Source organism: Alosa pseudoharengus, unplaced genomic scaffold (assembly GCF_046254945.1).
Source record: "Alosa pseudoharengus isolate Yale_2024_CS ecotype anadromous, Long Island Sound unplaced genomic scaffold, YU_APseudo_1.1 YU_APseudo_1.1_scf_23, whole genome shotgun sequence".
Classification (NCBI taxonomy): domain Eukaryota; kingdom Metazoa; phylum Chordata; class Actinopteri; order Clupeiformes; family Clupeidae; genus Alosa; species Alosa pseudoharengus.
This window is the reverse complement of record NW_027468685.1, coordinates 22,511,723-22,525,268: the sequence shown is the minus strand read 5'-3', so window position 1 is coordinate 22,525,268 and position 13,546 is coordinate 22,511,723. Positions and strand designations below refer to the sequence as shown.

Genomic DNA, 13,546 nt, shown 5'->3' with positions numbered 1-13,546 from the left:
CATAGGCTACAATACAACTAAATAGGCTATAACAGACTCACCACTAGCAGGCCTAGGCTACAGCTGAGTGCAAAATCTCATCACTGTCTTTCCATTCATTTTGAAATGTTCTTATAAGATCATGCTAAAAAGCAAATTGCACATAGGGCCTTCTGATAATATTGCAACATTGAACATAGGCTATGTGATTGCTCAAAATGTTCTTTAACCCTTAGAACCCTAAGCTGTTTTTAGGGCATTTTCACTACCTTTATTCATAAGGATTTATTCTGGTCATTGTAAGTGCCACACACATATATTATATATTGTTTTTTTCAGGAGAGTTTAGGCTATTCAGATCTGCCATCATTTCATGTATTAATACTAGCATTGATTTTATTTTGATTTTTAAAGAATTAAAATATAAAAAGTGTATTATAAAAATTCTTATATTTCGACATTTATCTCACCACAGCAAGCTCACAGCTCTACATGCATTTCATGTGTGTGTAGGGCAGACTGTCCTGAATCGGGCAATATAATTGCCATGTTGGAGGGATACTCTGGGGCTGAGCAATTTACAGAAATATTTGCTGTGTGATTTACGGAAATAAATGCCATTTTTTATTTAGTGATGAAAAATGACCTTTCTGCGCTCCATATCTGTGACACGAACTGATCTGACCTGACTTGACCCGAGGTTGCGTGTTAGCCTGCGTGCCTGTGTGTATGCAGTCATAATAATTCTCAACTCTTTACTGCATTGCCATGAACAAAGTAAAGGCAAAAAAGGTGTTTATTTGTTGAACAAATTGGGATGCAATGTGAGCCTTGAATTGGATGCCATGCAGGAATTTGCTAGGATCACAAAACCGGAATATGAACATGTTTTGCCATAGAGAAACACATGATAGCATTGGATTATAAACATGCTTTGCCACAAGAACAGACAAAAACGTGGGGTAAGTCCAGCTATATGAAGTTATTATTTTGCTGTCACTTCGTCTGTTTTATAACCCAGAAGGATGTACTTGGTATCAAATGATAGCTCTGAGTCTCCTCTTTCATCTGACATGCGTGGCATATCTATGCGATCACGGGTCCGCGAGCAATTCAAACGAGAGTAATGAGTGCAGCGTTGGTTTGTGTACATGACGTTATTATTTTGCAGTCACTTCGTCTGGTTTTATAAGCCAGAAGGATCGATAAACATGGTACCAATGGATAGCCCTGTGCCCCCTCTTTCATCTGATATGCTTGCCATATCGATGCGATCACGGGTTCGCGAGTAATTCAAACTAGAGTAATGTGTGTGCAGGTGAACGCAGAGAAGTATAGACTGTAAATATGATGCAATTTGATTTAATTTCATGATTTTTTTTAATTTTCATACTTGATCGTACAGACAAGTGTGTAGTCTCGTTGGAAAGCCCCACTTCTGCTCTGTCGTGCAATAAAGGTTTCATCTCGCTGCGATGAACCATTCCGGAGCAATGTAACAGAGAGGAAAGGGTGTGTTTTTTGACGCACTTTGCGTCAATCGGGTTCTAAGGGTTAAAGTACAGAACTAATTCTAACACATTCATGAAGTGGCTAGGCAGAGGCACCAAATGTGATGGAAAGTTTAAGAGCGAACACTTGGCATGGCTTTTAGTATTTTATGCTGCTCTGACAGTGACTTGCAATGCCGACTGCACAACTGTTGCACTTCCCAGTTGGTGTAATAGATTGCCCACTATGAATCAGTGACAATAACTCAAAGACAAACAATCCAAATAGATGACTTATTTAGAAATTTAAACTAGGAAGCATTTTCACCTTTTAAGTTATTTAACACCATCACTACCACACTTATGGTGAGTTTCATCACAGTTAAATAATTTTGTATACACCTGAAACTGGTGTGTGCACAACCTCTATCAATGTAAATACAAAAAAATTCAAGTTGTCACATTAATACCATCCAATCAGTTAAGCCAATTAGAAGCCAATTATTATGACATTATCAATCATTTCTTATTTAAAATGTGCAAAATTGGAAATGTCCTTGTTTGAGGTATCTTGTCAAGTTACCATAGCACTGAAATATTTCACAGGTCAGAGAACATAGACAAATTTAAAGTCTAGAAAAAAAGTGTTGCAATATAAACTTGTGAACTCAAGTCCTTGTGCTGTCCTTGTGTGAGCAAAGAAGTGTGCGTAACCTTAGCTAGTCGTGTCTCCTCAGTTGATGCCTTTAAGCACAACTAACTTCTCAAAACAGTGTTGCATTCAGACGACGCCTATGCGGCCTGTTAATCATTCCAGCAAAGGAAAATCAACGCTCTACTGGAGCAGAGGGGCTTGACCATGCAAGGGTGCCACAAACAGACAGAGACAGAGATTTCGTGCTTTACAGTATAGATAGTTAAATAGATGTCATCACAGTGTTTCACAGAAAGTATTTTACAGTATTTTGAAAATACAAAAATACACAACACTGAAGTATTTTGATACAAAATACGAAGGCATTTTCATCGTCTCAATAAAATACAAATTACAAAATAGTATTTTGTATTTGAAATACGTATTTTAAATACATGTATTAGAAATACTGCCCATCCCTGTGTGTATACAGTACAAAGCCTACACAGATATAAAGATATTATCAGCACTGTAAAGTCGAGAAAGGTGTCTTATGTAAATGGCCTGTATATGGTGCAGTAAAAGATAATTAGTCCGAATTTGTGTATGCATGTTTGACTGTATGTGTGTATGTGTGTGTGTGTGTGTGTGTGTGTGTGTGTGTGTGTGTGTGTGTGTGCGTGCGTGTATGTGTGTGTGTGTGTGTGTGTGTGTGTGTGTGTGTGTGTGTGTGTGTGTGTGTGTGTGTGCGTGCGCGTCATGCTGCTCATTGTTTCTGATGCCTTAATTCCCACAGTACGGTTGCTCGGTTCTCCAGCTCATTAGTCAAAAAGCACACACGCTTCTCTCCCGGGGGCCTGCTCAGTTGACAGATTAAAAATAATAGCACATGCACGCAAACACACACACACACACACACACACACACACACACACACGGGAACACTGACACGCACAATCGACAATCTGTCCAGTGAACAAGGAGAAACAGACAAAGGATGTGAGCAGCGAAAGGAGAAAAGAATAAGCGAAGTGCAAAACTTTCTAGAGCGCGTGGGGAAGGGAGACAAAACTGAAGGCGGGAGACAGACGCGTGTGAGTGGCCAGAAGAGAAGAGTGGGAGTCTGGCAGCAGCGTCGCCCCATGGACCTCCAGCTCAGCTCTCCAGCCTAACTGCTGGTCTGATGAAGCAGGCTCGTCCTCTCCATCTCAGTCTCTTTCTCTTCCACTCTCATGCTTTTCCCTCTCTGTGTTCCCATTGTCTTCTACCTACATACATGTACTCACTACATTCACTCATTCTTTCAGTTAGTCGCCTAGTTCCGCCAGGCCTTTTGTCGTTTCTAAAATCTCTCTCTCACTTCTTTCTTCTCACTTCTACCCCTCCTCTCCGTCACTTAGTGTCACAAGTTCTCTTCCCTCAATTCTCATCCATAACTTTTTTGTCTTCCTCCAACTCACTGTGACCCCCCCAATCATCATCTTCATCGCTCTCTCTCTCTCTCTCTCTCTCTCTCTCTCTTTAGATCTCCATCGTTCTCCATCTGAGTGGCACTCACCCACTCACGGGCTGGTGTGCACTGCACTAATGGACTGGGAGAGTTGCTAAAGCACGCATGTGGAATTAACTGGGAATGCAGAGCTGCCGCACATCCTGGCAGTAATCTCTCTGATGGAGTTGCCAGGCGCCACTTTCAGGCGTGGCTGAGCCGGGGTACACACACACACACACACACTTAACCAATTCACACATACCAACCTTGTATGCACATGCACATGCACAGACGCACACACACACACACACACACACACACACACACACACACACACACACACACACACACACACACACACACACTCACACACACACACACTCAAATCAAAGAAATCCAGACTTACACTGGAAGTAGAGCTCCTCGTCTCCCTCTTGGCTGGCCTTGCTGTAGCCACATTGTCTGCGAGCCGAACAGAAAGGGGAAAAGAGAAAAGAAAAGAAGAAAGAAAGACAGGGAAAAAAAAAAACAGAGACACACAACAGTGATGAATCATCTCTTAAAAGAGCCATAATGCACCATCAGAGCGACTCAGAGGCAGCCGCTCGCACCGGGGCTGCGACTGACCGCTCGCTCTCTGTTTCCCTCGGCAGCGCCGTCGGAGATGAAAGCCCTCCGCCACGCACGGATATTATCATCAGTGGCCCCGGCGGTGCCAGAGATCTGATCAAATCAGCGTCGGTGTTAAGCGTCGTGGCACTCAGAGCTAATGAAACTCACTCCAAACGAGGGGCTTCATTCTGGCCAGACACACGGGAGGGCGAGCGGGGAAAGGACACTGGGCATCTGGCCGGATGGAGAGAGAGTTCTGGGAGCGAGTCTATGCCCCATCTCTCACACACACATACACACACACACACACACTCATGGACTGATACCCATAAACATGCTTGCAAACAAGCATGCACACTCCAGAAAAATGTGTTCACACTCGTGTATGTATAGATTGGTGCACTGTTGCCTCAACTGTGGGATTGGGCACGCTAAGCTAGGCCTTGTGCCTCTTTCCTCTGGGGAAATGGGGCTTTGCCGACTGATGGAATCTGCTGGTGCTCCTGACAGCTGTCTGAGCCGCTGCTAATTCACCTCTTTGGGGAGGGTGAGGCAGCGTGCACAAAAGGGGGGGGGTGGGGATAGGAGGGGTTGTCAGCCACAGCAGGCAGACGAGAGACAAACCACGAACGTTGAAGGCGGCAAGTGGGGGTTAAGGGGTCAAAGGGGTTAAGGTGTCAAAGGTCAAAGGAATCTGACGCCACATGAACAATAGCAGAAGCATTTCAGGCACGTTCCTACGACAGATCTAAAAGCTAGCTGTCCAGGCGGGGGGAGAGAAAGAGAGAAAAAAAAAGAAGAGAGAGTCAGAGAAAAAAGTAAAGAGAGAATGAGTGTACAAGAGCACTGAAGGACACACAACAGGGACCAGAGAGCTCATGCCCCCATGCTTCTGTTCCATTCTCTCAATATGTGTGTGTGTGTGTGTGTGTGTGTGTGTGTGTCTGTGTGTGTTTGTGTGTGTTTGTGTTTGTGTTTGTGTTTGTGTTTGTGTGTGCACTCTTCACTTGCACGCACACGTCTGGCCGCATCATCCACTCATGCACACGAGGTGCAAAGACGGAACGACGGGTCTCGGGGTGGGGACAGACACGGGCCCAGTGGGGAGAGCAGGAGGACATGGGGACATCCACGGGCCCCGCAGGCGGGGACGCATGCAGGGGGAACAGGGACACACACAGCCAGACAAGCTGTCCTCGGTCCACAGGAGCGCCACGCTGTCACGGAGTTAGTCTAGCAGCAGCAGCAGCAGCACACAAGGCAGGGGAGGGAGGGAGATGGAGAGAGAGAGAGAGAGAGAGAGAGAGAGGAAGAGAGAGAGAGAGAGAGAGAGAGAGAGAGAGAGAGGGAGAGAGAGAGAGGGGAGAAAGGAGGAAAAGTGAGAAAGGAGGGAGAGAAGCGAGGGAGAGGAAGACTAAGAGAGGGAGAGAGACACCCATGGAGTAATGAGACAAAGAGAAAGGACAGGGAGGGGTCAAAGGTGACTGGGGGAAGGAGGAAGAGAGGGAGGGAGGAAGGGTGGGTTGCGGAGGAGGAGGAGGAGTGCAGACGTGCCTTATACCTGGGAGACAGCTGGGTGGTGGGACATAGAAGAGGAGTGAGAGGAGGAGGAGGGAGGAGAGGAGAGGGAGCAGAGAAGGAGGTGGAGAGCAGGACCACACCAGCCGGGGCTCCACTGGAGGAGCTGGACAGGTCACTGAGGGAGGGACAGAGCAGAACAGAGAGAGAGAGAGAGAGAGAGAGAGAGAGAGAGAGAGAGAGAGAGAGCACACATCAGAGAGGGGAGAAGAAGAGAGAGGAAGGCCAGAAATAAAGAGATAGAAAGAAGAGTGGAAAAAAGAAAGGAAGACACAGAGGGGGAGAGGGAAAAGGATGAGTGTGTGAGTGACACTCATCTCTCAGGAGGGAAAGTGTGTGTGTGTGTCCGGAATCAAACGCACTCACTGAGGAGTGTGAGCAGAAGAAGGACAGAGGTGTGGGGGTGGGGTCGGGGTGTAATGGGGAGTGTGTCCACTCTGTGGAGGTGTGATCAATACCTTAGGGCAGCCAAGAGGAATTAAACATGTGTGTGAGGTGAGAGACAGACTGTAGAGATCAGAAGGAGTGGAGGAGGAGGAGAGGAGAGGAGTGGGAGAGGGAGGGCTGAGGGGATGAGTGGCGGCTAGCAGCACGTGCCACTCGGACAGAGAAAAAGGCCCATAGCCGGCGAGACGGTCACCCTGGAAACCCTTTCAAGCTCTGCTAGAGTGTAAACAATCAGAGAGAGAGAGAGAGAGAGAGAGAGAGAGAAAGGGAGAGAGAGCCGAGGGTCAGTCCAGAAGCACTAACACTGTCTCAAGGGAGAGTATGTGTGTGTACTGTATGTGTGTCTGTGTGTGTGTGTGGCCTGGGGTGCGTGTGACTCATTAGAGGGATCCCTCTCTCTATATATATGTGTGTGTGCGTATGTGTGTGTGTGTGTGTGTGTGTGTGGGGGGGGGGGGGATGGAGTTGGTGGGTGGGTGTAGCCACTGGACCAAATGCCCTCGGGGCAAAACATCTTCCAGACAAAACACAATTTAAACCAATTTGACCTGACAGACCCTTTTCATCCACATGGCTGGAGACAGAGCCTTATAGTAAAGCAGTCCTAGCACTTTGTGTGTTATTGAGTGTGTGTGTGTGTGTGTGTGTGTGTGTGTGTGTGTGTGTGACCATGTAAGAGAGAGTGTGAGTGTTAGCGTTTTATATAGTGTAAGTACTAACATACGTGTGTGTGTGTGTGTGTGTGTATGATTGGCAGCACATCTCTGTGTTTGTATTGCATTTCTGCCTATGCCACTCTGTGTAAGCACAATGGGTGCAGCATCTAAATCCATTGTAATTGAGGTATCAGCCATTTTCTCTGTTAGCTCGATATAATTTCACACCTGAAATATACCGCAGGAGCCAATACCCACCCACTTGGCCCCACACACACACACACACACACACACACACACACACACACACACACACACACACACACACAATTTATAATTTCAAAGCTTTTTAGCAGTCAGTCAATACATCTGAACTCATAACTGCAATTTATAAATTACTGGGCATGCGTGTGTGTGTGTGTGTGTGTGTGTGTGTGTGTGTGTGTGTGTGTGTGGATGTGAGTGTGTCTGTGTGTGGATGTGTGTGCGTGTCTGTGTGTATGCCTATGGCTTTGCGACAGGCCTCTGCCTCAGATGATTGACAGCGGTGGGGCATCCAGTGTGTATTGCGTGTGTCAGAATGGATGGAAACCATTTCACACTCGCTCGATCTAATCCATTTTCATCATGGCTGACTGAGAGGAGGGGGACACGCCGCCTCCTCTTGCGATGCTCTTGCGCGCCATCCAACACTGCCTGTCTGTTAGCGTGTAGGGCTGTGTGTGGCTGTGCGTGGCTGTGCGTGTGTGCAAGTGTGTGTGTGTGTGTGTGTGTGTGTGTGTGTGTGTGTGTGTGTGTGTGTGTTTGTTTGTGTGTGTGTCTGATTTTGCGTTTAGCATAGTGCATGTGGTCTTCTCTACATTATGAACTTAAGGCACATCTCGTTACAATCCACATATGAGTGCACTGTAGTTGTAATACATGACCTATATAGGTTATATATATAATATATATATATATATATATATATATATATATATAGGCTCTGTGTGTGTGTGTGGATCTGTCCTAAAGTACATGAACATGACAGTGGTAGCAATTGAACACGTATTGGGTCGTATGTGCATGTGTGTGAAAGGGAGTTAAAGAGCGTGACCATGAAGTGAGGGGTTTGTGTTTCTGAGATGTGTGTTTGTGGATAGGGGAGGGGGCAGTGTATGCATGTGTGCATGGCTGCAGAAAGAGGTAGATAGAGTGACCATGATATGATGGGTTTGTGTTCCCAAGATGGATGTGGGTGTACACAGGGGAGGGGATTAGTGTGTGTGCTTGTGTGTATGTGGAGAGAGAGAGAGAGAGAGAGAGAGAGAGACAGAGAGAGAGAGAGAGAGTATGGGTGAAAAAGAAAGGGAGAAAGAGAGAGAGAACAGAGAGAATGAATGAGAGGTGGTGGATTGAGGGAAAGTATCCCTTATATGGCAGCAGGCCTTCAACGCATCACAGGTGACACATGTGTGCACGTCGCCCGGTCACACGAGGGAGCGCGGCGGGATTTGACTTATTACTCCACACATCTCCACAATGAGGAGGGGCATTGTGCAGCACACACACTTGAGAAATGAGGCTTGTTTGAGACACACACACACACACACACACACACACACACACACACACACACACACACACACACACACACACACTCACACACTCATACACACACACACACACACACACACACCTGGGGAAAATGACAGTGCGTGCGAGTGTGTCGGGCAGCAGACGAATGTCTTGTGCCTCCTCCATCTTCATTAGGGCAGACGGATTCTTTCTGCTCGCCACGCTAATGGAGCAACCCCTGCGCCCGACAAAAAGGTTGGTGTGCCGGGTTGGCGCGGCCCGCCGCGGCAAATAAAACCCAATAACTTAACAGAGACGGCTGCATGTACAAACAGCGCCGGCCTAAAAGGATGGCATGACAGCTACACTGAAAAATTGGACCACCTGTTCCCGGCGAGATGGAAAAGAAAGGATCAATCCGACGGACCCCACAAAGATGGCAGCAGGCTCACGTCCCCTGAGAGTCTGCACACACACACACACACACACACACACACACACACACACACACCAATCTACCGTATGGCTTTCTGCACTAGTCTGAATGCTTTCATGTGGAGATCATAAAAAAGAATGGGATGCGACGAAGACCCAACAATGGCAACAAAGTGGCTGCTGCGGCCTCAATTCACTAAATTGCTCCCCCTAGACCGCTATATGGTTCTTTGCGAAAATCATGACCAGCGCTGGACTCAGCCAGACCATGTTAATGGCCACATAGCTCATGGGGTTCCTTGCTCCTGCCGTTCTACTGGTGCCGAGTGTGGCACATGCGGCGGCAGGGTGACAGGGTTCGAGCACCCGGTGGGGAGCCGACCCGCGCTGGGTGACAAATGAAGTGGATGCGGCAGAGCACAGTGAGTCACCACGGCCTGGGGTCAGCTGGCACACACACACACACACACACAAACACAGACGCACACACACACACACAAAGACACACACGCGAATACACACACACACACATGCGAACACACACACACACACACACACACAAACACAGACGCACACACACACACACAAAGACACACACGCGAATACACACACACACACATGCGAACACACACACACACACACACACAAACACAGACGCACACACACACACAATCACAGAAACACAGACACACATACACACAGACACACATACGCCGCAGCAGGAGACGTGAGTCACAACCAGGGAGGCAGAGAGCAACCGTTGAGGGTGAGGGGACATGCTGGTAGCAGACGTAGGGGGCTTTGGATCGCGTTTGACATGTTTGCACCAGAGGAGCAGGGGCCTTAAGAATAAGGCCAGGTAGGCATTGCTGGGCAGCAAAGCCTGGACAAAGCATTTGATTATAGGGCAGGAGTGATCACATACTGAGGCAGGTGGAGTTGAATGGGTTTCAGTTTTCTCTACTGTACAACAGTAAAAATCAGATTAAGAGAGGCTTAAAATAGTTGTAGGCATTATAATACAGTACTTCAAAAAGAAGATTTATATGCTTAAACAGTATACTAGATGACCGCTTTCTTAGGAATAATAGCGTGTGTGTTAGACAGCAGAGGGGTTTGTGTGGTCTGTGTGTAATTGAGGCGTAGTGGTCATTACCTTCTCCAGATGAGCAGCCCTACGCCCAGAGAGAGCAGCATGATGAGAGCAGCCACAGACACCACCACAATTATCACCACCGGATTCTGCTCGCTGGACGCCAGGGCCACTGAGGGCACACACACACACAGACAAAGGGGCACATACACACATGCACCAAAAGGCACACAGACAAAGGGCAAAACACACACACACACACACACACACACACACACACACACACACACACACACACAGTGAGGGAGAGCCAGAGAAAGAGAGAGAAAGACAGGGACACCATTAGTATTCTGCAGAGGCAACCATCCACAGTTCTGTGAAAGGTAAGGACTGTTACAAGGAGAACTATGATTACTTTGAGAGGAGAGGGGAAAAAAGAAATTTTCACTTTCCAATTGATGTGTGTATGTGTGTGTGTGTGTGTGTGTGTGTGTGTGTGTGTGTGTGTGTGTGTGTGTGTGTGTGTGAGAGTGTGTGTGTGTGTGTGTGAGTGTGTGTGTGTGTGTGTGTGTGTGTGTGTGTGTGTGTGAGTGTGTGTGTGTGTGTGTGTGTGTGTGTGTGTGTGTGAGTGTGTGTGTGTGTGTGAGAGGGAGAAAAGTGAGAAGATGACGGAGAGACTGAGAATAAGAGAAATTGGGAAGAGAGAGAAAGACACACAGAGAGAAAAAAGACACTGAGTTGGGAGAGGCAATAAAAAAGGACAGAAAGAGACAAAGGGAGGTAGAACCTAACCCCTCCTCCTACCCCCCCCCCCCCCCCCCCCCCACCGCCATAATACACATATCCCATGATCCTCTATGGGAGGAAGGGGAAGGGCATTAACACTCACACTCTCCCAGCGTCTGAAGCTCCAGGGGTGCGCTGTAGGCGCCATAATCCAACGGCGAGGGAGACGAAGATGATAGGGAGGACGAGGAGGAGGAGGAGGAGGAGGAGGAGGAAGAGGAGGAGGCAGAGGACGAGGCTGAAGAGGAAGATGAGGAGGAGAGCGGAGAGGAGGCCAGTGAGGAGGAAGAGGAGGAGGAACTGGAGGAGGTGACTGGGGAGAAAGAGGAGCGGATGAGGAAGACGTAGGAGGTGCCCGGTTTGAGGTTGCTGACGCTGACACGCGTGGCCGCCGTCTTCACCGTCGAGTAGCGCTGGTCCTTCTGCTCCTGGATTGGGAAGAGGGTGTCAAAGGTCAATACTGAAGCGTTAACCACAATGGTCAGAGACACTGCAGCACTCTCTCAGTGAGCATTAGCTTTAATCAACACAACACTCACAGGACTCGAGGTCTGGATAAAATAACATGACCTGAAGAACATGACCTGCTCTCTGAATCAGGGGTGGAACTTCCAAGTTCAGAAAGGTGTGCATGTTGTATGTGTATGTGTGCATGTATGTGTACCGGTATTTGAAACACTTGTGCAACTGGCAGTATCTGTTTGCAAAGTTTGCAGGTGACCCAGCATTCAATGCAAGAAAGCATCCTTATCTAAGCCAAGGTCTTTACTCTGAGGTAGGATGTTTTTAGAGTTCCCACTGTAAATCAAATGTAAAATTCCTCTGACATTCCCTGACAAAAACCCTGAATTTCCATGACCTACTATATGAATGGTACAATATACCAGAAAGATGACTAAATGTAGTCTGGCTTTCGCCAGACCAAGCTCAATCTTTTCAGAGAGCTGCAGGGCGAAAAAGAAATGGCCGGCTGGGTGAACTCAGCCTAGACTAAATGAGCAGTGAATAAACAAAGTTGGGTTAACCATGACTACTCAAGCAAGCAGTAAACCTATTAACCAAAATATAACCAAATATATTTTGGCAAGTATAATTAAACCTGCTACAACAAAATTCCCTGATATTCCATGACTTTGCCCCAAAAATGATAAAATTCCCTGACTTTCCATGTCTGGAATAGACTTTCCAAAATTCCATGATATTCCAGAAATTCCATGACCTGTGGGGACCCTGTGTTTTCCTCTGAAGCAAATTACTGTGCTGTACATAGTTCATAGCAAACCAATGGGTGTGGTGAGGCAGCAGTAGCGTCTCTGGTAATCGCTCAACCTGGGTTTTTTTTTTAATCCACCATTGTGAGTCCATGACATTTTGGATAAAAGCGTCTGCTAAATCCCAGTCAAATGTCTGTTCTGTCTGTTCAAGACACACATCGCTTCTTTGCACAGGTGGTGAACCAGAAGTCTTTTGTGAGGAGCTGTGTGTGTGTGTGTGTGTGTGTGTGTGTGGTTCGAGGAGAACTGTCTTTTTTAGTCTCTCACATTGGATTATAGGTGTGACTGAGATCCACCCACAGCGCCATATGGACAGGCCTGGTTTATTTCATTGCTTTTAGCATCATTATGGTTTTATCAAAATCTGGCTTGATAATGATGTACGTTCATTTGAGGCTCATGTGTGGGTATATGGAAGATTGTGTGTGTGTGTGTGTGTGTGTGTGTGTGTGTGTGTAAGTAAGTAAGTGAGTGAAAGAATATGAAAGAGAAAGAGAGGACAAGAAAATGTTTTTGCTTGTTTGCCAGAAAAATAGCAACAGAAAGAGAGATTGATGTCTTTTTGTTTGTCTTTGTATGTGTGTGTGTGTGTGTGTGTGTGTGTGTGTGTGTGTGTGTGTGTTGGAGCATGAGTGAGTTACAGAGACATAGAGCCTGTTTGGTTCTGCTCAGTCTCCTGTGCTGCGGTAGTAATGGGCTTTAAGCAGGAGCCATGCTGCTCAGCAGTGAGGGACGTGAGTTTGAATGAATCAACCCATGTGGGGGAATTGAGTGGTGCAAGCAGTCTGTTCACGCTTGGAAACTTGTAAGGCCCTAGAGTGCTGTGTGTGTGTTTGTCAGTGATGTGTGTATGTGTGTGTGTGTGAGAGTGTGTTAATCACTGCACAAAAGAGCATGTATGTCTGCAACTGAAAAAATTATGGAGAGGATGTTTCGGAACAACTAAGAAAGAGCATGTGTGTGTGTCTGTGTGTGTGTGTGTGTGTGTGTGTGTGTGTGTGTATGTGGTTTGAGAGAGAGAGAAAGGGAGAGAGTGTGTGTGTTATGTATCCTACTGAGCATGAAGAAACATGCACATGTGAATGAGTTATGTGTGTGTGTGTGTGTGTATGTGTGTGTATGTGTGCGTGTGTGTGTGTGTGTGTGTGTGTGTGTGTGTGTGTGTGTGTGTGTATATGTGCGTGTGTACATACCTTCTCATAATACTTGATCTCATACTCGGTGCGGCTGCGGTTTGGGTAGCTGGGCTCTCTCCATACCAATGTCACACTACGCTGCTCAATCTTCTCCGCCCGCAACTCACTCACCATAGAGGGTGCTGGAGAGATGGGAAAGGGGAGATGAGAGAGAAAAAGAGGGGTGAGATTAATAATTGAAAATGTTCCTATCTGAAGGGAACCCTTGCTTTTTATGAATATTAGATAAGACGGACAGCGCTATGCATGCGTTTGGATCTCTCCTCTCTCTCTCTCTCTCACTGTGTGTGTGTGTTTGACAGCATTTGATTGACAGC

General features: G+C 46.9%; 1 protein-coding gene across 3 annotated transcripts in view; it reads right to left on the bottom strand.

Moving 5' to 3' along the window:
* epha10 (EPH receptor A10) overlaps positions 1-13,546 on the bottom strand; it is an 89,219-nt gene that overhangs the window by 13,693 nt on the left and 61,980 nt on the right. Inside the window, exons 4-7 of one of the 3 annotated variants that reach the window (XM_076301003.1) lie at positions 13,227-13,351; positions 10,863-11,187; positions 10,037-10,145; positions 4,002-4,057 (exon numbers count right to left, since the gene is read on the bottom strand). In XM_076301003.1, the coding sequence (XP_076157118.1) occupies positions 4,002-4,057; positions 10,037-10,145; positions 10,863-11,187; positions 13,227-13,351 (615 nt within the window). Of the gene's footprint in view, positions 1-3,997; positions 4,058-10,036; positions 10,146-10,862; positions 11,188-13,226; positions 13,352-13,546 lie in introns of all 3 variants that reach the window. The other 2 variants (XM_076301005.1, XM_076301004.1) reach the window with 2 other exon arrangements.